Raw genomic sequence first — 24,690 nt, 5'->3', positions numbered from 1 at the left:
ACTTGTTGTAACAGTCATTTGTGCCCATAGAAATGAAGAGTGCCTGACACCCTTAATCACAGGAGAGAGGCCCCCACATAGGGCGAGAAACTCACCCCTATGGCCCCTTAAGGTGGCCGCCCCATTTCTCCTGTTCCCATCCTTGTGCACAGGCCAGAGAGGCAGGCCCTAGAGCTGAAAAGACCACATAAGTGGGCCTCTCCCTCAGCCCAGCTCCTAAGGGAGTTCTTCCAGGATGATGGGATTCCCTGTAGCCACACAGACCACAGCACGTCAGCACCTGGTAGGTTTGAGACCGTGCTGGGAGGGTGGGGAAGGTGCACGTGAGTGGGCATGTGAGCAGGAGGGGCATGAGAGCTGAGGGCCAGGGCAGGCAGGGGTGGGCAGAGAGGTTGGCGAGTGGCCTCGGATGCTGAAGGGCCCCCACAGAAGGTTTAAGTGGGTGCCATCAGCTCTTTGCCTGGGAAGGTGGCCTCTTATGACAGATGGGAGGCGGGACGAAGACGCTGGCCAAGAACAAAGTCTCAGATGGTTTGATCAGACGTAACGATTTGAACCAGGCCCTGGAGGGGGAGAAGACAAGCTTCCCTGGTGAACCTCACATGACTGTGCCTCCCAGCCCCACCAGGCTGTGCCTGTCCTGGGTCAGCGGCTCGCAGGAAGCCACCTGAGAAAGGGATTCCCGTTCCTCCTTCCTCTTCTTCCTTCCCTGTTTCCATGAAACAAACATTCCATATCATAGGAAATGTAAATGCTGACTCCAGAGTTCTGTACCCAGAAAGAGAGCAACATGGGCTTCTGAATGCCAGCCCATCTCTTCCCAGCCCCAGCAGGTGAGAGACTGTTTCTTTTGAAGGACTAACCATGAATCATGTTTCAGTGAACTAACAGGTATCTAATCAGCAAAATCTGGCCCGAACCCTGTTTGTCCTTTTGTGTGCCACTTAAATGGCCACATCTCCAGCGACAGATGACTTAAGGCAAGGGAAATGGGCAGCGACAGGTGAGCCAGTGTCTCACCAGACTTTTTGACTCCTGGTTCTGTTCCGACTCAGAGAGGACCCGCGGGGCCCTGCAAGACTCAGCTGCCGCAGAGCAGAAGGCAAAGGCTGGAGGTCAGCCTGAAAAACTTCACAGAGTCCTTGAGCTGGAGGATCTGGAAAGTCTTCAATTATTTAACAAGTATGTTCACATTCCCAGTATGTTTGCAGCCTTTCAAAAGTCCTGCCTTTTTCTTTTTAGATTTCTTCCTCCTGTGTAGATCTGATTCCACCCTGACCCCTGGGCCTTTAGAAATCATCTTGTGTTCTCAGTCATGTCCGACTCTTTGCGACCCCATGGGCTGTAGCCTGCCAGGTTCCTTTGTCCATGGGATTCTCCAGGCAAGAATACTGGAATGGGTTGCCATTCCCTTCTCCAGGGCATCTTCCCAATCCATGGATCAAACCTAGGTCTCCTGTGCCTCCTGATGGTAGACAGATTCTTTACTGCTGAGCCACTGGGGAAGCCCTTTACAAATTGTCATGCTGATGCCCATATTTCCAAGGACATACCTAGGTTGCTGTGTGGCTTCTTGGGTTGTTTCATAGTATAGAAAGAACAGTTCTTGGAGAGCACAGTTATCCCTTGATAACACTCCCGACTTTCCTGGGGTTTTGTTCTTCTTTTAAATTGGAGGATAATTGCTTTGCAATGTTGTGTCAATTTGTGCTGTACAACAAACTGAATCATATATATATATATATGTGTGTGTGTGTATATATATATATATGTATAAAATATATCCCTTCCCTCTTGAGCCTCCTCCCATCTCTGCCCCATCCCACCCCTCCTAATCATCACAGAGCACTGAGCTGAGCTTCCTGTGCTGTTTTACACGTGGTGGTGTATATATGTCAGTGCTACTGTCTCAGTTCATCCTACCTTCTCCTTCCCCTCCTGCGTCTACAAGTCCTTTCTCTAAATTTGTGTCTCTATGCCTTGGAAATAGGTTCATCTGTAATGGGGTTTCATTCTTTATTGGAGCCCCAACTCTGCACTTTCGGAGCTTCCCAGGTAACTCTGCATTTCAGTGGTAAAATTCTAACATCTCAATGGAGGTTAAGAATCATGTATTGACCCCTAAAATGTATTCTAATGCTTCTTTGTGTGCTCAGCTATGGCCAGCTCTTTGCAAGCTCCTGGAATGTAGCCTGCCAGGCTTCTCTGTCTGTGGAATTTCCCAGGCAAGAGTGGGTTGCCAATCCTTCTCCAGGGGATCTCCCCAACCCAAGGATTGGGCCCACATCCCCTGCATTGGCAGGTGGATTCTTTACCACTGAGCCACCGGACAAGCCCAATAGATACATATAGTTCCTCTTATTTGCGGTCAACTCCTAAAAATGATGGTTCTCCAAATGCTTGAGTGGGTTCAGATTCAGTTCAAGTCCCAAGAACTCTGTTAGAACAAATGTTTCCCCTACAACCAACTCAGCATATGGATGGTTTGCATGAGGACAGATACCAAAAATAATACAGACAGAATCTGTCAAACAGGAAATACACTGAATTGGCATGTCACAAAATTAAATAACTGAAAAGTTATGTTCAAATTTTACCTATTTTTATATTTCCTTTCATAAAAGAGCATGTCTCAGTAACAATTAATCATTTAGTTCAATATTTTGAGAAAGAATTCTTGATATTTAAAATCTGCATATATCTTTATACATTTGAGTTGTTACAACAAAATAGCTTCAACTAGGTGGCATTTAAAGACAAATATTTATTTCTCACAGTTCTGGATCCTGAGACATCCAAGATCAAGGTGCTGGCAGATTCAGTGTCTGGCTAGAGCTTCTTGATTCATATATGGCTGCTTTCTCTCTGTTTTCTCACTTGGCAGAAGAAGCAAGGGGGCTCTCTGGGGCCCCTTTTATAAGGGCACTAATCCTACCTGTGAGGGCTCCACCCTCATGACCTAACCACCTTCCAAAGACTCCTCCTAACACCCTCAATATTGCAGGTTACAATCTAAACATAGAATTTGGAGCGGGCGGAGGGGCGGGGTGGGCAGGGGGGCTTCCTAGGTGGTGCTAGTGGTAAAGAGTACCTACCTGTGCAGGAGACACAAGAGACTCAAGTTCCATCACTGGGTCAGGAAGATCCTCTGGAGTAGGAAATGGCAACCAACTCCAGTGTTCTTGCCTGGAGAATCCTATGGACAGAGGAGCCTGACAAGCTACAGTCTGTGAGGTCGCAAAGAGTCAGACATGACTGAGCAACTAAACACAGGAGGAGACACAAGCATTCAGACTATAAATACATATATAACACAGGCAAGTTTTATAAGGAGATACTTACTTTCTAAATAAATACTTTGAACAAATGTTTACTGAGCACCATAGGGCTAAGTTTTGGGAGGAATGCAAAGAAGTAAAAGGTGGTTCCTCCCCTAAAAAACACTTATCTGCACACCTTCATTACTGTTCTGCCATTTCTGCTTCTTCTGTAACCTCACCCACTCCCTGCCCCTGGTTTATTTTTTTTTTTTTTTTTAGTTTTATTGGAGATAAAATTTACATATGTGAAAATGGCATAGTGACAGAACCACAGAGTTGGCTGATCATTTTAGCAAATACACACACTCAGGACAGAGAACGTCTCCATTAGTCCAGAAAGTTCCTCATCTCTTGTCAGGCAATCCCTTACCAACCAGAGGTGCCTAGTAGGATTTTTTTCTTTTTTTCACATTAGCCGAGGTCCGTCTATTCTAAAAAGCCATCTAAAGGAGGTACACAGCATTTTCTCTTTTGTATATAGATTCTTTTGCTTCACATAACGTGTGAGGGGTTCATCCATTCAATAAATATTTTTTCAAGTAAAGAATTCTGGAATAGAAAGTGGTGGGAGTAGAGAGCTTGAGATGAGGACAGATTGGATGAGTGGGTTAGTATCTGTCTATGACTTTCCCTGGAAGCCAGAGAAAGGTACTTTTACTCTTTTTCCTAGCTCCAAGTCAACAGTCTGCTTCATCCTTGCTGAAAGAGTCTGAGAGCTGGTTCTGACCCATGTTCCATGCCCCACTGCCTTGAGTCACTGCAGAGCCACTGAGGGGGGTTCTGATGCCAGACTCTTCTTGGACCCACTGTGCTCACATCTCCCCTGAAGAACTGGCCTGTTTGCAAGTCCCCCCCTACTCCGCAACCCTTGTTCCCTGGAAAGATAGGAGAAGGAGCTCAGAATTTGGCACAGGCCTTTGAGAGATGGTGCGTGCCTCCTCAGGGGGTAGCGTTGGAAAGGTCAGTGACATAAAAAGCCTGAGCAGAGCAGTTGGGGAGCCACAGCCAGGGCTGGCCACCAGGATCCAATTGTGAACCTGGCTGTGTACTGGTCAAGGAGGGAGTCGGGCCATCCGACAAGGCTACTAAGATGGTTTGATCTGAGTGGGTGTCATATGGGGTCAAGAATGCCACAGACCAACCATCAAACACAGCAGTGATAAAAGGTCTGCTGCCTGGGTCAGGCTCAGAACCCCAGCATCGGGCTCTGGGATTGGAATCCATCAACGACGAAGACAGTCTGGACTCAAGCTAAGTGTTGGGACGAAGTGAGTCCAAGGCGAGGAAGGTGTTGTTTTCAGACAAGAAGCTGGAGAGGTGTTGTCCAGCAGAAGAAGGGGTGCCAAGAGGCTGATACTGGAGATCTTTCCTTCCTACTGCTGCTGCTGCTAAGTCACTTCAGTCGTGTCCAACTCTGTGCAACCCCATAGACGGCAGCCTATCAGGCTCCCCTGTCCCTGGGATTCTCCAGGCAAGAACACTGGAGTGGGTTGCCATTTCCTTCTCCAATGCGTGAAAGTGAAGTCGCTCAGTCATGTCCGAACCTCAGCGACCCCATGGACTGCAGCCTTCCAGGCTCCTCCGTCCATGGGCTTTTCCAGGCAAGAGTACTGGACTGGCGTGCCATTGCCTTCTCCATCTTTCCTTCCTAAAGAAGTGTAAATTTAAAGGCCTTGAGAAAAGGGCAGGAGAACTTCAAGGTGCCTTGTCGTAATCAATAGGAGCAAAGATAGCCCCAGGTGTTGGAATCTGGGTGTGTTAATTATCGCTTGCTAAATAATAAATTATCCTCAAATCACCCCAGTATGTGTAGCTTAAAAAACACAGTTTTGAGGGACTTCCCGGTGATCCAGTGGTTAAGACGCTGCACTTTCATGGCAGGAGGCGCAGGTTCAATTCCTAGTCAGGGAACTAATATCCCCATGTGTCGAGAAGACAAAAACAAAAGCAGAAAATCCCACAGTTATCATCTCATCATTTCTGTGGGTCAGGAATCCAGGCACAATTTAGCTGGTTTACACAGCTCAGGGGTTCTCACAGGCCATCACTATTAGGGTGTTTGCCAGGGCTGGGGTCTCATCTGAAGGCTTCATGGGAGAAGGACCCACTTCCAGGCTCCCTCCCATGGTTGTTGGCAGGATTCAGTTCCCTCTGAGATGTTAGGACCAAGCTCTTGAATCTACTGGCAGGTAGTTGGAAGCTTCAGATGGTAAAGAATCTGCCTGCAATGCAGAAGACCTGGGTTCGATCCTTGGGTCAGGAAGATTCCCTAAAGAAGGGAATGGCAATCACTCTAGTATTCTTACCTGGAGAATCCCATGGACAGAGGAGCCTGGTGGGCTACAGTTCACAGGGTCGCAAAGAGTCAGACACAACTGAGTGACCAACACAGTTGGAAGCATCCCAGAGTTTCTCACAATGTGGATTTTCCTCTTACTCTATCAGAGCAAACACTTGAGGAGAGTCAGAAAGACAGATCAGATCAGATCAGTCATTCAGTCATGTCTGACTCTTTGCGACCCCATGAATCGCAGCATGCCAGGCCTCCCTGTCCATCACCAACTCCCGGAGTTCACTCAGACTCATGTCCATCGAGTCAGTGATGCCATCCAGCCATCTCATCCTCTGTCGTCCCCTTCTCCTCTTGCCCCCAATCCCTCCCAGCATCAGAGTCTTTTCCAATGAGTCAACTCTTCGCATGAGGTGGCCAAAGTATTGGAGTTTCAGCTTTAGCATCATTCCTTCCAAAGAAATCCCAGGGCTGATCTTCAGAATGGACTGCTTGGATCTCCTTGCAGTCCAAGGGACTCTCAGGAGTCTTCTCCAACACCACAGTTCAAAAGCATCAATTCTTCGGCACTCAGGTTTCTTCACAGTCCAACTCTCACATCCATACATGACCACAGGAAAAACCATAGCCTTGACTAGACGAACCTTTGTTGGCAAAGTAATGTCTCTGCTTTTGAATATGCTATCTAGGTTGGTCATAACTTTCCTTCCAAGGAGTAAGCATCTTTTAATTTCATGGCTGCAATCACCATCTGCAGTGATTTTGGAGCCCCCCAAAATAAAGTCTGACACTGTTTCCACTGTTTCCCCATCTATTTCCCATGAAGTGACGGGACCAGATGGCATGATCTTCGTTTTCTGAATGTTGAGCTTTAAGCCAGCTTTTTCACTCTCCACCCTCACTTTCATCAAGAGGCTTTTGAGTTCCTCTTCACTTTCTGCCATAAGGGTCTTGTCATCTGCATATCTGAGGTTATTGATATTTCTCCCAGCAATCTTGATTCCAGCTTGTGTTTCTTCCAGTCCAGCATTTCTCATTATGTACTCTGCATATAAGTTAAATAAACAGGGTGACAATATACAGCCTTGACCAACTCCTTTTCCTATTTGGAACCAGTCTGTTGTTCCATGTCCAGTTCTAACTGTTGCTTCCTGACCTGCATATAGGTTTCTCAAGAGGCAGATCAGGTGGTCTGGTATTCCCATCTCTTTCAGAATTTTCCACAGTTTATTGTGAGCCACACAGTCAAAGGCTTTGGCATAGTCAATAAAGAAGAAATAGATGTTTTTCTGGAACTCTCTTGCTTTTTCGATGATCCAGCAGATGTTGGCAATTTGATTTCTGGTTCCTCTGCCTTTTCTAAAACCAGCTTGAACATCTGGAAGTTCACGGTTCACATATTGCTGAAGCCTGGCTTGGAGAATTTTGAGCATTACTTTACTAGCGTGTGAGATGAGTGCAATTGTGCGGTAGTTTGAGCATTCTTTGGCATTGCCTTTCTTTGGGATTGGAATGAAAACTGACCTTTTCCAGTCCTGTGGCCACTGCTGAGTTTTCCAAATTTGCTGGCATATTGAGTGCAGCACTTTCACAGCATCATCTTTCAGGATTTGGAATAGCTCAACTGGAATTCTATCACCTCCACTAGCTTTGTTCGTAGTGATGCTTTCTAAGGCCCACTTGACTTCACAGTCCTGGATGTCTGGCTCTAGGTCAGTGATCACACCATCGTGATTATCTGAGTCGCGAAGATCTTTTTTGTACAGTTCTTCTATGTATTCTTGCCGTCTCTTCTTAATATCTTCTGCTTCTGTTAGGTCCATACCATTTCTGTCCTTTATTGAGCCCATCTTTGCATGAAATGTTCGTTTGGTATCTCTGATTTTCTTGAAGAGATCCCTAGTCTTTCCCATTCTGTTGTTTTCCTCTATTTCTTTGCATTGATCGCTGAAGAAGGCTTTCTTATCTCTTCTTGCTATTCTTTGGAATTCTGCATTCAGATGTTTATATCTTTCCATTTCTCCTTTGCTTTTCACTTCTCTTCTTTTCATAGCTATTTGTAAGGCCTCCCCAGACAGCCATTTTGCTTTTTTGCATTTCTTTTCCATGGGGATGGTCTTGATCCCTGTCTCCTGTACAATGTCACGAACCTCATTCCATAATTCATCAGGAACTCTATGTATCAGATCTAGGCCCTTAAATCTATTTTTCACTTCCACTGTATAATCATAAGGGATTTGATTTAGGTCATACCTAAATGGTCTAGTGGTTTTCCCTACTTTCTTCAATTTAAGTCTGAATTTGGCAATAAGGAGTTCATGGTTTGAGCCACAGTCAGGTCCTGGTCTTGTTTTTGCTGACTGTATAGAGCTTCTCCATCTTTGGCTGCAAAGAATATAATCAGTCTGATTTTGGTGTTGACCATCTGGTGATGTCCATGTGTAGAGTCTTCTCTTGTGTTGTTGGAAGAGGGTGTTTGTTATGACCAGTGCATTTTCTTGGCAAAACTCTATTAGTCTTTGCCCTGCTTCATTCTATATTCCAAGGCCAAATTTGTTACTCCAGGTGTTTCTTGACTTCCTACTTTTGCTTTCCAGTCCCCTATAATGAAAAGGACATCTTTTGGGGGTGTTAGTTCTAAAAGGTCTTGTAGGTCTTCATAGAACCATTGAACTTCAGCTTCTTCAGCGTTACTGGTTGGGGCATAGACTTGGATTACTGTGATATTGAATGGTTTGCCTTGGAAACGAACAGAGATCATTCTGTCATTTTTGAGATTGCATCCAAGTACTGCATTTCGGATTCTTTTGTTGACCATAATGGCCACTCCATTTCTTCTGAGGGATTCCTGCCCACAGTAGTAGATATAATGGTCATCTGAGTTAAATTCACCCATTCCAGTCCATTTCAGTTCACTGATTCCTAGAATGTCGACATTCACTCTTGCCATCTCTTGTTTGACCACTTCCAATTTGCCTTGATTCATGGACCTGACATTCCAGGTTCCTATGCAATATTGCTCTTTACAGCATCGGACCTTGCTTCTATCACCAGTCACATCCACACCTGCATATTGTTTTTGCTTTGGCTCCATCCCTTCATTCTTTCTGGAGTTATTTCTCCACTGATCTCCAGTAGCATATTGGGCACCTACTGACCTGGGGAGTTTCTCTTTCAGTATCCTATCATTTTGCCTTTTCATACTGTTCATGGGGTTCTCAAGGCAAGAATACTGAAGTGGTTTGCCATTCCTTTCTCCAGTGGACCACATTCTGTCGGATATCTCCACCATGACCCACCTATCTTGGGTTGCCCCACAGGCATAGCTTAGTTTCATTGAGTTAGACAAGGCTGTGGACCTAGTGTGATTAGATTGACTAGTTTTCTGTGAGTATGGTTTCAGTGTGTCTGCCCTCTGATGCCCTCTTGCAATACCTACCGTCTTACTTGGGTTTCTCTTACCTTGGGCGTGGGGTATCTTTTCACGGCTGCTCTAGCAAAGCGCAGCCAATGCTCCTTACCCAAACTCATGTACATCGAGTCGGTGATGCCATCCAACCATCTCATCCTCTGTCATCCCCTTCTCCTCCTGCCCTCAGTCTTTCCCAGCATCAGGATCTTTTCCGATGACTCAGCTCTTCACATCAGGTGAAGACATCAGAAAGACAGAGTATATGAAAAAGAGGGAAGTCTTTTATAGCCTTTTCTCAAAAGTGATAACCCATCCCTTCTGCTGTATTTTGTTTCATTAAAGTTAAGTCAGTGGTCCAGCCCATACACACAAAGCCATGAATACCAGGAGGTGGGGATTGTTGAGGGCCATTTGGGAAACTCTTCCTCCCTAGGGGACTCGAAGAATGGAAATACCATGGGCCACAATAGGACAGTTGAGATGGAGATCACAGGGACCCAGATAACGATATTGTTTAGTTGCTCAGTCGTGTCTGACTCTGCGACCCCCTGAACTATAGCCCGCCAGGCTCCTCTGTTCATGGGATTTCCCAGGCAAGAATACTGGAATGGGTTGCCATTCCCTTCTTCAGGGTATCTTCCCAAGCCAGGGGTCCAACCCAGGTCTCCTGCATTGGCAGGCAGATTAACATCTGAGCCACCAGGGAAGATCTAGATGATGGGCTGAGCTGTATTCATGGTAGGTGTCCCTCAGCCCATGCCCATCTGAGGCCTGGGAGGGCTCATAGATTGGGAAGTACCCTGTTTTGACCTTGCCCATGACATGTTCATTTCATTGCAGAGTAAACTGATCTGTATTGTAGACAATCACAACTGTCCTTGAGAGGTCTAAGAGACCCTTCCTGGGAATGTGTTTATCAGCGATCTCCTCCTGATTCCCAGAGAACCAACATAAGCCTGACCTTGGCAGTGTTGTTGAACCACAGAGGCAAAAGAAGCCACTTTCTTTTCTTTTTTTTTTTTGAGACAGAATAAGGCCTAAAAATTGTTTCACCTTCACTGCGATTGTTACTTTTCTGGAAAGGGTCTCTTCTGATTTTAGACAAGGATGTAACTAATGCCTGCTGGTTCTAGTTCACAAAGTTCTTCCAGGATCCAAGTGAGATAAGGTTCATAAATGCACTTTGAAGGGACTTCCCTGGTGGTCCAGTGGTTAAGACTTCACTTTCCAATGCAAGCAGTGTGGGTTTTATCACTCTTATGGGAACTAAGATTCCATATGCCAGGGGCCAAAACACCAAAATGTTCAATAGAAGCAATATTGTAAACAGATTCTTTACCATCTGAGCCACAAGGGAAACCCACATAGCTATACAATATTATATGTTCCAGATGTATCATATAGTCATTCACAATTTTAGAGTTATTATAAAGATCACATTCTACTTATAGTTATGAAAATATTGGCTGTATTCCCCATGTTGTACAATACATTCTTATAGCTTATTTTATATCTGAAAGTTTGTACCTGCTAACGCCCTATGCTTGAGCTGCCCCTCCCCCCTCCCTCTTCCCCACCTTCCTGGGAACCATTAGTTTGTTCTGTGTGTCCATGAGTCTTCTTTTTTGTTGTGTTCACTCAGTTCAGTTCAGTTCAGTCGCTCAGTCGTGTCCAACTCTTTTCGACCCCATGAATCGCAGCACGCCAGGCTTCCCTGTCCATCACCAACTCCTGGAGTTCACTCAGACTCACATCCATCGAGTCGGTGATGCCATCCAGCCATCTCATCCTCTGTCATCCCCTTCTCCTCCTGCCCCCAATCCCTCCCAACATCAGGGTCTTTTCCAATGAGTCAACTCTTCACATGAGGTGGCCGAAGTACTGGAGTTTCAGCTTTAGCATCATTCCTTCCAAAGAAATCCCAGGGCTGATCTCCTTCAGAATGGACTGCTTGGATCTCCTTGCAGTCCAAGGGACTCTCAGGAGTCTTCTCCAACACCACAGTTCAAAAGCATCAATTCTTCGGCGCTCAGCCTTCTTCACAGTCCAACTCTAGACCGCCTGATCTGCTTCTTGAGAAATCTGTATGCAGGTCAGGAAGCAACAGTTAGAACTGGACATGGAACAACAGACTGGTTCCAAATAGGAAAAGGAGTACGTCAAGGCTGTATATTGTGTTCACTACTTTGTTGTATTTTCAGATTCCTCATATAAATATCATGCAACTTTGACATGGATCTCTTTGAGGCATTATGTCTCTCTGCATTGTAGATAGGGAAACCCCATCTTCTGAAGCTCAACCCTACACAGGTGGTAAAGGGCTGAGCTGTGTCCAGACCTAGGCCCACCTGCTCCCTTCTCCCCCTGGAGCCCCTGAGGTCCCCCAATCAGGTCAAGAGACACTCTTCTTCATGTCTTCAGATTTCCCCCAGTAACTGGGGATTCTGCCCCAGGTAGAAAAACAGCCATCTGGGCAAACTCCTGACACACATGTATTTCTGCCACAACTTATTAAATATGGATATATTTCATTGGGTTAAAAAAAAGAGTAACTTGTATTTTGTAAAAAAAAAAAAAAAAAGTTTGAAGAAAATGTAGCCCTGGTAACAGTGTATATCCACATCAAATACAAAGGTTGAAATTTCCCATTGCTGGTGGGTTAGGTCTCTGTGCTGGTAAATATCTGCATTAGATGAAGTACCACACAGCCTTAGGATTTATTCCTTTGCAGGCATAGACTCCAGGGTGTAACCCTTTAATCTATAAAAAGTACTAACTAAAAGTAACCGTTACCATGGCAACACACTGCCTGCATCAGGAGCCTCCAAAGGCAGAGTGCTCTGGAAACGAGGCGCACCAGGGCTACCGAGACTCCAGGGGTGGACTTTGAATCACTGTTCACACTTACAGCTTTGTTCTGAGGTTCAGAAGGAAATCTCAGAGCTTGCCCCATACATACACTCTGAAAATCAAAGGAGAGCATTTCACTAGTGGATGCTGGTTTTTATATGTAATATTATATACATACGTATTTGAGGGCTTCCCAGGTGGCTTGTGGTAAAAAATCTGCCTGCCAGTACAGGTGCTACAGGAGACTCTGGTTCGATTCCTGGGTCGGGAAGATCCCCCTGGAGTAGGAAATGGCAACCCACTCCAGTACTCTTGCCTGGAGAATCTTATGGACAGAAGATCCTGGTGGGCTACAGTCCATGGGGTCACAAAGAATTGGACACAACTGAGCGTGTACACACATAAATATATTTGAGGAACCTAAAAAAATGAATTTTAAAGTGCATAGGTAGATGGGTAGGGTCCATGAATAGCTATGATACTTTGGCAAAAGAAGATCTAGGGGTTGCAGGGCACACTCCCCACATGAAGTTACACTACAGAGTCGTAGCAAGAAGGCAGTGTGCTCTGGAAAAACAAAGAGGTGAATGTAGCCGCTGAGAGAGCCATGGACCCACAAGCCACACAAAGGCTTGGGATGAGCTTGGGAGAGCAGCAGCCCCCCAGACCAGTGGGGAGAAGCCCATGTGTTAGCAGCAGCGATTGGGACACCTGTCTCAGTAAATGGATTCCTCCCTACCCACCCCTCTCAAAGTAAGCAATGTCCTGTTAGAATCAATACCTAAACAGGAGAAGCATGAATGGCCCTAGAGATTGTCATACTGAGTGAAGTAAGTCAGACAGAGAAAGACAAATATCATATGATATCACTTAAATGTAGAATCTTAAAAAAGGGTACAAATGAACTTATCTATAAAACAAAAATAGAGTCGCAGATGTAGAAAACAAATTTAATGATTACCAGAGGGGAAGGGAGGGAGGGATAAATTGGGCGATTGGGATTGACAGACAAACATTATATATAAAATAGATAAACAACAAGGACCTGCTGAATAGCACGTGGAACTCTACTCAATCCTCTGTAATGACATATATGGGGAAAGAATCTTAAAAAAAAGAATAGATCTATCTATGCTGTTGTTCAGTAGAGCTGAGTAGCGTCCAGCTCTTTGCGATCCCATGGGCTGCGGCACGCCAGGCTCCCCCGTCCTCCACTATATATGCATATGTATAACTGATTCACTTTGCTGTACACCTGAATCTAACACTACATTGTAAAGCAACTATATGCCAATAAAATTTTTTGTTAAAGACAAGAAAAAGTAAAACCATGAAGTGGATGCAAAAAGGTCAAAGGAAATATCTTGGAGACCTCAGGGAGAAGACTGATCATACAAGATCCTCAATTTACCAAAGTAAAGGGCAAAGGAGGATGGATAAGACCACATAAAAACTCTATGTGTGACTCTCTGAAAGTGTCTTAGTCAAAGTTAGCAGAAAACAAGAATCTGGAAAAAGGCTTGAAATGAATAAGATTGACAAGGGGCTCATAGACAGAATAACTCTATCTGAGAGGATTTTTCATGCAATGAGAATGTTCCAGGTTTGCTCTGGCTGAGAGCCACGAACGGCTACTGAGCACTTGAAATGAGGCCAGTGTGCCTGAGTAGCTGTACTTTAATTAATTGTCATTCTAACAGGCGCACAGGACCTGTGATGACCCCACTGGGCCTGTGATGACCCCACTGGGCAGCACAGACCTGGAATATGCAAGAAACTCCTACAGGCCAATAAAGAAAGAGAAAACTCAAAATATGAAAAGGCAAAGAGAAAAATGTGGCTTCATCTTAACTTTTTACCTTCATCCTCCTCTGTCTCCATTTCTTTGCTCATTGTATTTTGATCTTATTGTATGCATGCACTCCTCTAATGCACCCCAGCCCCCTCTGGCAGTGAGATGTCATATATGGAGCTGACAAGTGTCCTCTCCTGAAACCAGCCACCCTGGCTGGGCCTCTCCCCATCACCCCACCCCTGACTCTGAGCTTCTACGAGACAGGCCAGCACCACACATGGAGAAGCTCCACATTCTCGTATGATGAGCCCAGGCCCAGGTTTTATGGGATCACATGTGTTCCAGTTCATTTGACGAAGAAACATTTATCAGCTACTAAGCTTTTTAAGACAGTAAACAGAGGTGTCACTGATGTTTCCAGCTCAAAGCAGGCTAATTTGGATGGATCCGTCACATCCTCTTTGCTCTTTACATAGTGGAGAAAGAGGTCTAAAGTTGGGTACAGCTTCCAGCCAAAGAGAACGTGGAAGAAACTGTAATTTATTACTTAATGGAACAGGATCAGTATTTCATGTTCTTCCTGTCACTGCACCCTCAGAAGATGATCACAGTGGAGCCATCCTAAGAAGGATGCTTGTCAGGCAAAGGGCAATGAGCTCTCTAGGAAGCAGGAAGGAATCCAGGCCTCCTGTGATGGTGCCACCTGTGGCATTGCAGAGGAAACAGGCATCAAACAAGGGTGGTTTGGCTCAAAAAAGTCTTTGAGGCAGAAACTGTCTGTTCCATGATTATTGTGGTTAGTTACACAGTCATGTCCGACTCTTTTCGAGCTCTTGGACTGGAGTCCACCAGGCTCTGCTGTCCATGGGATTTCCCAGGGAAGAATACTGGAGTGGGTTGCCATTCCCTTCCCTGAATCGGGCAACAAAAGCAGGTCATCTACTCCTCCAGAAGTATGAAACTGAAGGATCTGACACTGTCCTCTTTATAGAACAAAAGTAGCCAACAAAACTGGCAACTTTGTGTGGTTTCTTGTGCAGCCCTGACCCAGAAAAGGCAGCCGGACCTCCCTAGGAGACAACAGGAAGGCTACCAAGCCAAGGTCCCAGGGCTGCAGAACAGACAAGCTTCAGGTCCCAGATGGTGTGAATGGAGAGGCAAGGACCAGGGAGGCAGCCAAGAGTCTAGGGGTGGAATTAGCAGCAGAGCCAAGTTGAGGACCCTTGGGCATCCACACCACAGTCAGTCCATCAATCAGCTGGAAAGCCCCAAGGTCATTCCAATAGTAGATGCCATTGATCTTCAAACCCCAAGCCAAGCACTGAGATTCTACTGTATTTTTGTTGACTTGATAAATCTTTAGAGTAAGTGAAGCCGGGAGTGGCAACAAGCCCCAGGGTTTTGGAAGCTCCATGGAAGATGATGCTTCTCCCCCAGGGGTGTTCCTGGCTGGATCAGGCAGGCAGCACCGTGTAGCTGGTGGTCCAGGGTGCTCAGAGACCAGCAGAAACCTGCAGAAGGGAATGCCTGTGACCCACATGTAGGTGGGGAATGTGCAGGAGGACCCAGTTCGAAACTCTGGTTTGACTGGCTGTGAAATCTCCTATTTTACACTTTATAATGAATAATAATAGTCCATGTTTCCTTTCATTAGGAATGCATCATATAGAATTAACCCATTCAGCCCTAAAACATCTTTAAACAATTTAATAACCGTTTACATGGGGCTTCCCTAGTGGCTCAGAGTGTAAAGTCTGCCTACAATGCGGGAGACCAGGGTTGGATCCCTGGGTTGGGAAGATCCCCTGGAGAAGGCAATGGCAACCCACTCCAGTACTCTTGCCTGGAAAATCCCATGGACTGAGAAGCCTGGTAGGCTACAGTCCGTGGGGTCGCAAAGAGTCAGACACGACTGAGTGACTTCACTTCACTTACGTTAAAACATAATTTAAGCGTTCAACGAGGCTGCCTTTGATGGAAAACTTCTTGTGTAGTCATTTCACTAAATCTCCCAAACAAGTCCTTTGGGTGGCTTGTTATATTTTTTTGTAAATTTGAGGATCAACTCTTTTGTTGCAGGAGGGGGACCACTTCCAGGGCCCAAGAGTGGGCTCTCCTCTAACACTCGGAAATGAATTGTCCTAGGAGACACACATGCTGATAGAGTAAGAGACTTTATTGGGAAGGGGCGCCTGGGAGGAGAGCAGCAAGTCAGGGAATCCAGGACAACTGCTCTGCCACAGGGCTTGCAGTCTCATGGCGACGGGTTAGATTTGGGGTTGTCTCGGCCAGTCATCTTGCTTGGACCATACTTGGTGACTCAGGGTCCTTCCTAGTGATGTGGATGTCTCTCGGCCAAGATGAATTCAAGCACAAAAGATTCTGGGAGGTTGGTAGGATATATTATGGGCTAGCGTGTCCTCCTGCTTTCAGCCCCTCCCAAATTCTTCCAGGTTAGTTTTCGTGGCGGCATCGAGCATTCTTTATCCGGATGTCCTATTGTAAGACACTTCAGGCAAGTGGTTATCCTTCTGCCTGTTCAAGGTGGGTGTTTTCTATCAGTGGTTCTCTAACCCTTTCTTTCAGAAGTAATTATGATGTAATTCAAAGTTTCAAGTCAGACAGAGCTGGGGTGAAACATGGTCCCATGCAAGGCTCTTCACCACCTCTGTGCACCTGTTTCCTCATCTGCAGTGGGGGCTGCTTTGAAAGTGAAGTGAGTGAACCTCAACATTTGTTGCCTTCTCCTCGCTTTGCTGTCCCTTTCTTACGAGGGTTCTATGATGTGACCTCATGTATGGAGAAGGCATTCAGCCCACAAACATTTCTGATGTGGAAGGAGCAGGGAAGTGAGGTCAAGGGCAGGTATGTGGGGCGGCATGCCCTAGGCTTTTCTAACCGGCAGCCCCCACCATGGCCCCAGCCCACCATGCCCAGGGCGCTGTCTTCCTGGATCCCACGGTCCCCAGAGCCCAGCTGCAGAGGGACCTGAGCGCTAGGCCCTCAGGTGACTGTGGAGCAGGAGAAAGGAAGAGTCTCTAAGGGCTCCTCTGAAAATCAAGAGGAGAATTGTACTTTAAAAATACTTCAGAGCAGTATAGGGCTTTTGTTTTCAAATTTCTATTGTGGTAAAAATGTATGTAACAGAAAATTTGCCATCTCATGTGGTACGTATCTTCAATGGAATACTCCTCAGCCATAAAAAAGAATGAAATAAGGCCATCTGCAGCAACATGGATGGATCTAGAGATTATCATACTAAGTGAAGTATAGTAAGGAAATACAAATATCACCTATATGTGGAATCTAAAATATGACACGAATGAACTTATCTATGAAACAGAAAGACTCACAGCCATAGAGAACAGCTTGCGGTTGCCAAGGGGGAGGGTGTGGGGAGGGATGGACTGGGAGTTTGGGATTAGCAGATGCGAACTATTAAATACAGGATGGATAAACAACAAGGACCTACTATAGAGCACAGGGAACTATACTCAATATTTTAGATACACCACAATGAAAAAGAATGTATATGTATGTATAACGGTATCATTTTGCTGCACAATAGATACTTCAATAAAATAAAAATAAAGAGTACTCTGACAAAAAGAAAAAAATTACCATTTTAATCACTTTTTTAACTGCAGTATAGTTGATTTACAACATTATATTAGTTTCAGGTGTATAATAGTTCAATATTTTTTATAGATGATGTACCATTTAAAGTTGTTATAAAATATTAGCTATATTCTCTGTGCCATGCAATATAGCCTTGTACTTTATATTATTTTATTTTTGAAAGAGAAATTTTATTTTGTTTTTTAATATTTATTTATTTGACTGAACTGGGTATTTGTTGTGGCACGTGGGATGTTTAATTGCAGCATGCTGGATCTAGTTCCCTGACCAGGGATTGAACTCAGGCTCTCTGCATTGGGAGCAGAGTCTTATCCACTGGACTGCAAGGGAAGTCCTCATTTATTTTGTACACAGTAGTTGGAGAAGGCAATGGCACCACTCCAGTACTCTTGCTTGGAAAATCCTGTGGATGGAGGAGCCTGGTAGGCTGTAGTCCATGGGATCGCTGAGAGTCGGACACGACTGAGCAGCTTCCCTTTCACTTTTCACTTTCATGCATTGGAGAAGGAAATAGCAACCCACTCCAGTGTTCTTGCCTGGAGAATCCCAGGGACAGGGGAGCCTGGTGGGCTTCCGTCTACGGGGTCATACAAGGTCGAACACGACTGAAGCGACTTAGCAGCAGCAGCAGCAGCAGTTGGTAGCTGTTCCCCAACTTTGCCCCTCCCCTCTGTCTTTTTCCCACTGGTAACTGCTAGTTTGTTCCCTATGTCCATGAGTTTATTTCTCTTTTGTTACATTCATTTATTTATTTTTTGGATTCCACATATAAGTGATAAAATACTGTATTTATCTTTCTTTGTCTGACATTTTACTAAGCATAATATGCTCCAAGTCGATCCAAGTTTATAAATGGTAAGATTTCTTTTTTTTTAATGGCTATTGGAGAAGGCGATGGCAACCCACTCCAGTACTCTTGCCTGGAAAATCCCATGGACGGAGGAGCTGGTAGGCTGCAGTCCATGGAGTCGCTAAGAGTTGGACACGACTAATCGACTTCACTTTCACTTTTCACTTTCATGCATTGGAGAAGGAAATGGCAACCCACTCCAGTATTCTTGCCTGGAGAATCCCACGGACGGGGGAGTCTGGTGGGCTGCCGTCTATGGGGTCATACAGAGTCGGACACAACTGAAGCGACTTAGCAGCAGCAGTATCCCATTACATATACACATACATGCATTTTGTTGTTGTTTAGTCACCCAGTCGTGTCTGACTCTGTGACCCCATGGACCATGGCCCGCCAGGCTCCTCTGTCCATGGGATTTCCCAGGCAAGAATACAGGAATGGGTTGCTATTTCCTTCTCCAGGGGATCTTCCCAACCCAGGGATCGAACCCACATTTCCTGCATTTCAGGCAGATTCTTTGCTGCTTAGACACCTGGGAAGCCCAAATATATATAAATATATATAAATCACATCTTCTTTATCCACTCATCTGTTGATGGACACTTAGGTTGCTTCCAAATCTTGGCTATTGTAAATAGTGTTGCAATGAACATTGGGGTGTATGGATCTTTTTAAATTAGTGTTTTCATTTTCTTCCAATGTATGGCCAAGGTGGAATTGCTGGGTCACATGGTAGTTTTAGCTTTTTGAGGAAATTCCATACTGTTTTCCATAGTGACTGCACCAGTTTACAGCCCCACCAAGAGTGTAGGGTTTTCTCCACATCCTCACCAGCACTTGTTATGTGTGGTCTTTTTGATGATGGTCATTCTGACAGATGTGTAGTGACATCACATTGTGGTTTTGATGTGCATTTCTCTGATGATTGGTGATGTTAAGTATCTTTTCCTGTGCCTGTTGGCCATCTGTCTTCTTTGGGAAAATGTCTGTTCAGGCCTTCAACTCATTTTTTAATTGGGTTCTTCGGGTTTGTTTGTTTGTTTGTTTGTTTTATATTGAGCTGTGGGAACTGTTTGTAAATTTTGGATATTAACCCCTTGTTAATCATATCATCTGCAATTATTTTTTCTCATTCAGTAGGTTGTCTTTTAAAAAATAATTTTATTTGTTTATTTAGTTTTGGCTGTGTTGGGTTTTCATCGCTATGTGGACTTTTCTCTAGTTGCAGAGAGCAGGGGCTGCTGGCTAGTTGCAGTGTGCGGGCTTCCCACTGCAGGGGTGTCTCTTGTTGTGAAGCACAGGTTCTGGGGCACATGGGCTTCAGTGGTTGTCTTTTTACTGGCTTGTTTTTCTCAGCATACTGTTCCTTAGGTTCATCCATGTGGTTGCTTGTGTCAGAATTTGCTTCCTTTTTAAAGGCTGAATAATCTTCCATTGTATGGAAGATTGTATGGAGAGACCACAATTTGCATAGCAGTGTTTTTTATGTGCTCATTCTTTCTTTGCCTGTGGGAAGAAAAGCTCTTCTAAAAAATCTTACATTTTTTACTCGGTCTATTTACAGTATATTTTCAGGTAAATGATTTTCTTCTGCACTGCAGTACAAAATAATGTCCAAGAAGTTGTTAATGCTTAGATTCAACAATCCACTCACGATGTAGTAACTTTCCCTTCTGGTCTGTTATTTGCTTGGAGATAAAAATAGAGATTTCAACCTCAGAGTGGAGTTGCTTTAATGTATTAATTTAGTGTGTTATAATTAAAACTGTTGTGAATTCTGTAGCCGCATTTTTCAGAGGTTGAGAAAACCTTTTTACAGTTTGGTTCAAGTAAATTCACACTTCTTGAGTTCTGTTTTGTGCTTTAGGAGCTAAAAATGAACGAAGGATTAAAAACAAAGGCGACACCACCATTGTGGCGTGCCTGTGCTTGTGCAGAAGCAAAAGGATGTGTGCAATGCCTACTCTGCTTCTAAATGACACATTCCCAGACTCAGCCGAAGCTCTGGGACTAAGTTTGAGCCCAAGGATGCTGTCACACGTGTCTTTCTCCTAACTTTTGATTGAGGTCAGCTCTCTGAACCCATTGTCAACTGTGCTCTCATATTTCAGACTGAATTCTCTTTAAATCAGTTGAAGTATTATTTTTAAAAGAAAGAGAACTCTCCAGAGGAAGGAGATTGCTAAAGTGTATTCATTGTTATTTGCCACCAGAGTTTTGGGGATGGCAGGAGCCTTAGCGATTAGTGGGACATAGGCCATTTGGGGCTCCCTAGCATCACACCCTAATGTCTGTCTTGGGGGTCTTCCATCAGATAAGGGGCACTAGGTCCTTCTCTCCTGCCTCAGCGCAGCCTGGAGGCTACATGTTAACACTGAGTCTTGAGGACTGGATGCAAGGGTAGGGGGCAGGGGCAGGGATTAAAGGTCATGCTGTCCTGCTGGCAGCAGCTGTATCCCAATGGTCCTCTTCCTGCCGCTTCCTACTTCCTGCCTCTCCAGGGATTTCTGGTCCCACTGCTCTGGAGGCAGCAGGGGCCCTCAGTACATGTTTGTTAGTTTTTTTTTTAATATATATATATATATTTATTTATTTTTATTTACGTTCTTGACTGCGCCAGATCTTAGCTGTAGTAAGGGATCTAGTTCCCTGACCAGGGATTGAACCTGGGCCCCCTGCGTTGGCAGCATGGAGTTCTAACCACTGGACCACCAGGGATGTCCCCTGAATGTTTGTGGGTACAAATGCCTGAAGACCAGCAGCCTAGGTTCACAGGAAAGTCAGGGAATGTAACCTTGGTTCGGAAGCACACTTAGGTCAGGTGCCACTACTGCCTCTTACAAGATGCGTGGCCTTGGACCAGAGCTTCCCCCATGATGTTTTCCGTTCCTCACTGTGCAGTGGGGTGGAGGGTTTGCCTTGCACAGTCACTGTCAAACAAGACCTGAATGTGAGAGTACTTTTAAAACTATAACTTATTATACATTAGAAATGGCTTCACTTTTGTTAACCAGAAGCCTGCAAGCCCACTAGAGTTGGATTGAAATGGCTTTGTGTTTATAGTTACAGCTCTCATGTCACAGCCTCCTGACCCTAACCTCATCTGCTAGATACGTCTGTCCTGTTCCTGGAAGGACTGCTTCAGGCTTCAGGGTTGGCTTAGTCCAGGATTCCAGTCCTCCAGTGCTGTGCCTGTAGTGTCTGCCTCATGTTTATTACCCAACACAGAGGTGTCCAAGGGAAGCAAGCAGGAGTCTGTTCCATAGCTCTCTCAAAAGGAAATGACATGTACATGATACTATATTTAAAATGGGTAACCAATAAAGACTTACTGTACCGCACAGGGAACTCTGCTCAATATTCTGTAATAACCTAAATGGGAAAAGAATTAGAAAAAGAATAGATACATGTATATGAATAACTGAATCACTTTGCTGTATATATGAAACTAACACAGCATTGTTATTAATAGTCAACTATACTCTAACTTAAAATAAAACAAATGGATCTTAACACTTAAGAAAAAAACCATAGTGTAACAAAAAGGAAATGAACCTACAGGAAAACAGAGGCATAACACTGTTTGACGTTGCAGCAGTATTTTTTATAGATCCCTCTCCTAGAGTAATGGAAATAAAAGCAAAAATTTGTGCATGGTACCTAATTAAACTTAAAAGCTTTTGAACAGCAACAGAAGCCATCAACAAAATGAAAAGACAACCTACTAAATGGGAGAAAATATTTTCAAATTATTCTACAGAGAAGGGATTAATTTCCAAAATAAACAAGCAGGTCACACAACTCAATATAAAAAAAAAAATCCAAACAATCCTATCAAAAATGGGCAGAAGATCTAAACAGATATTTCTCTAAAGAAGACATACAGATGGTCAACAGCAGACAGATAGTATATGATATCACTTACGTGCAAAATCTAAAATATGACACAAATGAATGTATTTACAAAACAGAAACATTCACAAACAGAGAACAGACTTGTGGTTGCCAAGGGGGAAGTAGGGGAGGGATAAATTAGGAGGCTGGTGATTAGCAGATACATACAACTATATATATAATAGGTAAAGGACAAAGACCTACTGTATAGCACAGGGAACTGTATTCAATATCCTATAATAAATAAGTGGAGGAATTTCCCTCGTGGTCCAGTAGCTAAGACCCTGCACTTCCAGTGCAGGGGGCAGGGTTCAATCCCTGGTTAGGGAACTAGATTCCACATACCACAACTAAACTTCACATACCTCAACTAAAAGAAGATCCTGCGTGCGGCAACTAAAGACTCCACATGCCACAACAAAGATTGAAGATTTCTATGTGCTGCAACCAAGACCAGGCATAGCTCAATAAATGTTAAGAAAAAAAAAAAAAAAAAAAAAAACAAGAAACCATAATGGAAAAGAAACACATTATCATAGACTGCAAGAGGAATATTTGAGATCACCTGATATTCTGGCTTTCTCATAATTATAAGACAGTTTAGGACTTCCCTAGTGGTCCAGTGGTTAAGAACCCGCCTTGCAATGCAAGGGACACTGGTTGGATCCCTGGTCTGGGAAGATCCCATATGCCACAGAGCAACTAAGCCTGTATGTCACAACTACCAAGCCCAGGCTCTAGATCATCTGTGAGCCTTTACGAAGTCTGTGCTGCGACAAGAGAAGCCATGGCAACAAGAAGTCCAAGAATCACAGTGAAGAGTAGCCCCCACTGGTGGCAATCAGAGAAAGCCCTTGTACAGCAACGAAGACCCACCACAGCCAAAATAGAAAACTAAATAAATAAATCTTTTAAAAAAGAGAGAGAGTGCTTAGTTGATGTGGTTGGAGACCACGCTGGTGAGGAGCACAGTGGTTTTTTGGTAAAGACGTGGCTGGTCCCATCACAACATCAAAGTGCAAATGGGAAGCATTTATAACACTGAAGGTTGGGATCCAAATCATTTGTGCCCCTGAGTGGGGAAAAGTCTAATTACAAGAGCTGTCACAAGACTGTCCAGGGCATTCGCTAAAAAGCACTGTGTCTCAGAATTTAAAGTGCATATGGATTAAATGGGGATTTTGTCAAAAATACAGATTCTGATTCAAGAGAGTTTATATTTCTCACAAGCTCTCAGATGATGCCAGTGCTGCTTCTGTGAGGACGCACTTAACTTAGAAAGACTGAAAAACTAAGGGCAGTGGGAGACAAACATGATTCCCACTAGAGCCCTTCGTTCTGCTAGTTCATTGAGTTTTAAAATGTAGATTTTGATCTAAGGACTTGATTGCATGTGTGCTGATTCGCTTTAGTTGTGTCTGACTCTTTGTGATCCCATAGACTGTAGACCTCCAAGCTCCTCTGTCCATGGGATTCTCCAGGCAAGAATACTGGAGTGGGTTGCTGTGCCCTCCTCTAGGAGATCTTCCCGATTCAGGGATAGAACCCACATCTCATGTCTCCTGCATTGGCAGGTGGTTTATTTTCCACTAATGCCACCTGGGAGGCCCAAAGACTGTTCTCCAACTGAGATCCATTAGCTCTAAGAAGTACCAATGATGATTCCAGAGCCCTTTGTTTAATTAGAATTTCATGTTTTTAAAGACTTGATTGCAAACATGAAATTCTATCTAAACGAAGAACTCTAGAATCATTTGCACATACTTTTTAGGAAGAGCTAATGGATCTCAGTTGGAGGAGAGACTTCCTTCAAGGGGGATTCAGAAACATTTAGGGTCAGCATGGTTGCCATGACAACAGGGAAATTCTACCACCATTTGGTGCCTGAAGGCCCAGGATGCTATCTGATAATGTGTGCAATATTTCTGAGCAAAGAATTGTCCCACCCAAAATGCCAAGAGAGCCCCATGAAGATACATGGCCAACCCCAGTGGAGACAGATGCTGAGCCCATGCCAGGGACCTCAGGCGATCAGTTCTTTGATCTTTTTTAGTTTGTAGTCTGGAACAGTTGGCCTTGCCTGTGTGTTTTAGCACATCTTTTCAGAATTTTGGCTGCCTCTGGAATTTTCCAGAGGAAAGAGAGGCCGACACTGGTACCATATTTCATCAAGTTGTGGCCATTCTCTCAACAGAGGATGAGCTCAATGGGGAAGAATTCAGGAAGTCCTGCAGAGTCTGTATCCATCAATATTCGAAAGAAAAATCAGAAAAGAGAAAGATGATGAAGTGAGACATTTCTATTTTTTAAAAGTATTTATTTATGTATTTGTCTGCACCAGGTCTTGGTGAGGGCACACAGGATCTCCGATCTTTGTTGTGGCATGCGAACTCTTAGTTGCAGCATGTGGAATCTAGTTCCTTGTGCTCAGTCGCTCAGTCGTGTCTGACTCTTTGAGACCCCAAGGACTGTAGCCTACCAGGCTTCTCTGTCCATGTTCTCTAGGCAAGAATACTGCCATTTCCCTCTCCAGGGATCAAACCTGGGCCCTCTGCATTAGGAGCTCAGAATCTTAGCTGGACCAGCAGGGAAGGCCCAAGACATTTTTGAAGATAAGGAAAACTCGAATCAACTCAGTGT

At 44.5% G+C, this 24,690-nt stretch overlaps 1 protein-coding gene and 1 non-coding gene across 2 annotated transcripts in view; one reads left to right on the top strand and one right to left on the bottom strand.

Moving 5' to 3' along the window:
- The window catches only part of LOC104975368 (uncharacterized), a 50,208-nt gene that overhangs the window by 5,477 nt on the left and 20,041 nt on the right, over positions 1–24,690 (top strand). The window contains exon 2 of the mRNA XM_059879308.1: positions 1,056–1,182. Coding sequence (XP_059735291.1) covers positions 1,056–1,182 — 127 coding nt within the window. The remainder of the gene's footprint in view (positions 1–1,055; positions 1,183–24,690) is intronic.
- Positions 20,802–20,874, bottom strand: TRNAG-GCC (transfer RNA glycine (anticodon GCC)). Its single transcript has one exon. It is a non-coding gene; the product is annotated as a tRNA-Gly (tRNA).

The sequence above is a fragment of the Bos taurus genome, chromosome 21, assembly GCF_002263795.3.
Source record: "Bos taurus isolate L1 Dominette 01449 registration number 42190680 breed Hereford chromosome 21, ARS-UCD2.0, whole genome shotgun sequence".
Lineage (NCBI taxonomy): Eukaryota > Metazoa > Chordata > Mammalia > Artiodactyla > Bovidae > Bos > Bos taurus.
This window is presented reverse-complemented; position numbering and strand designations above follow the sequence as displayed.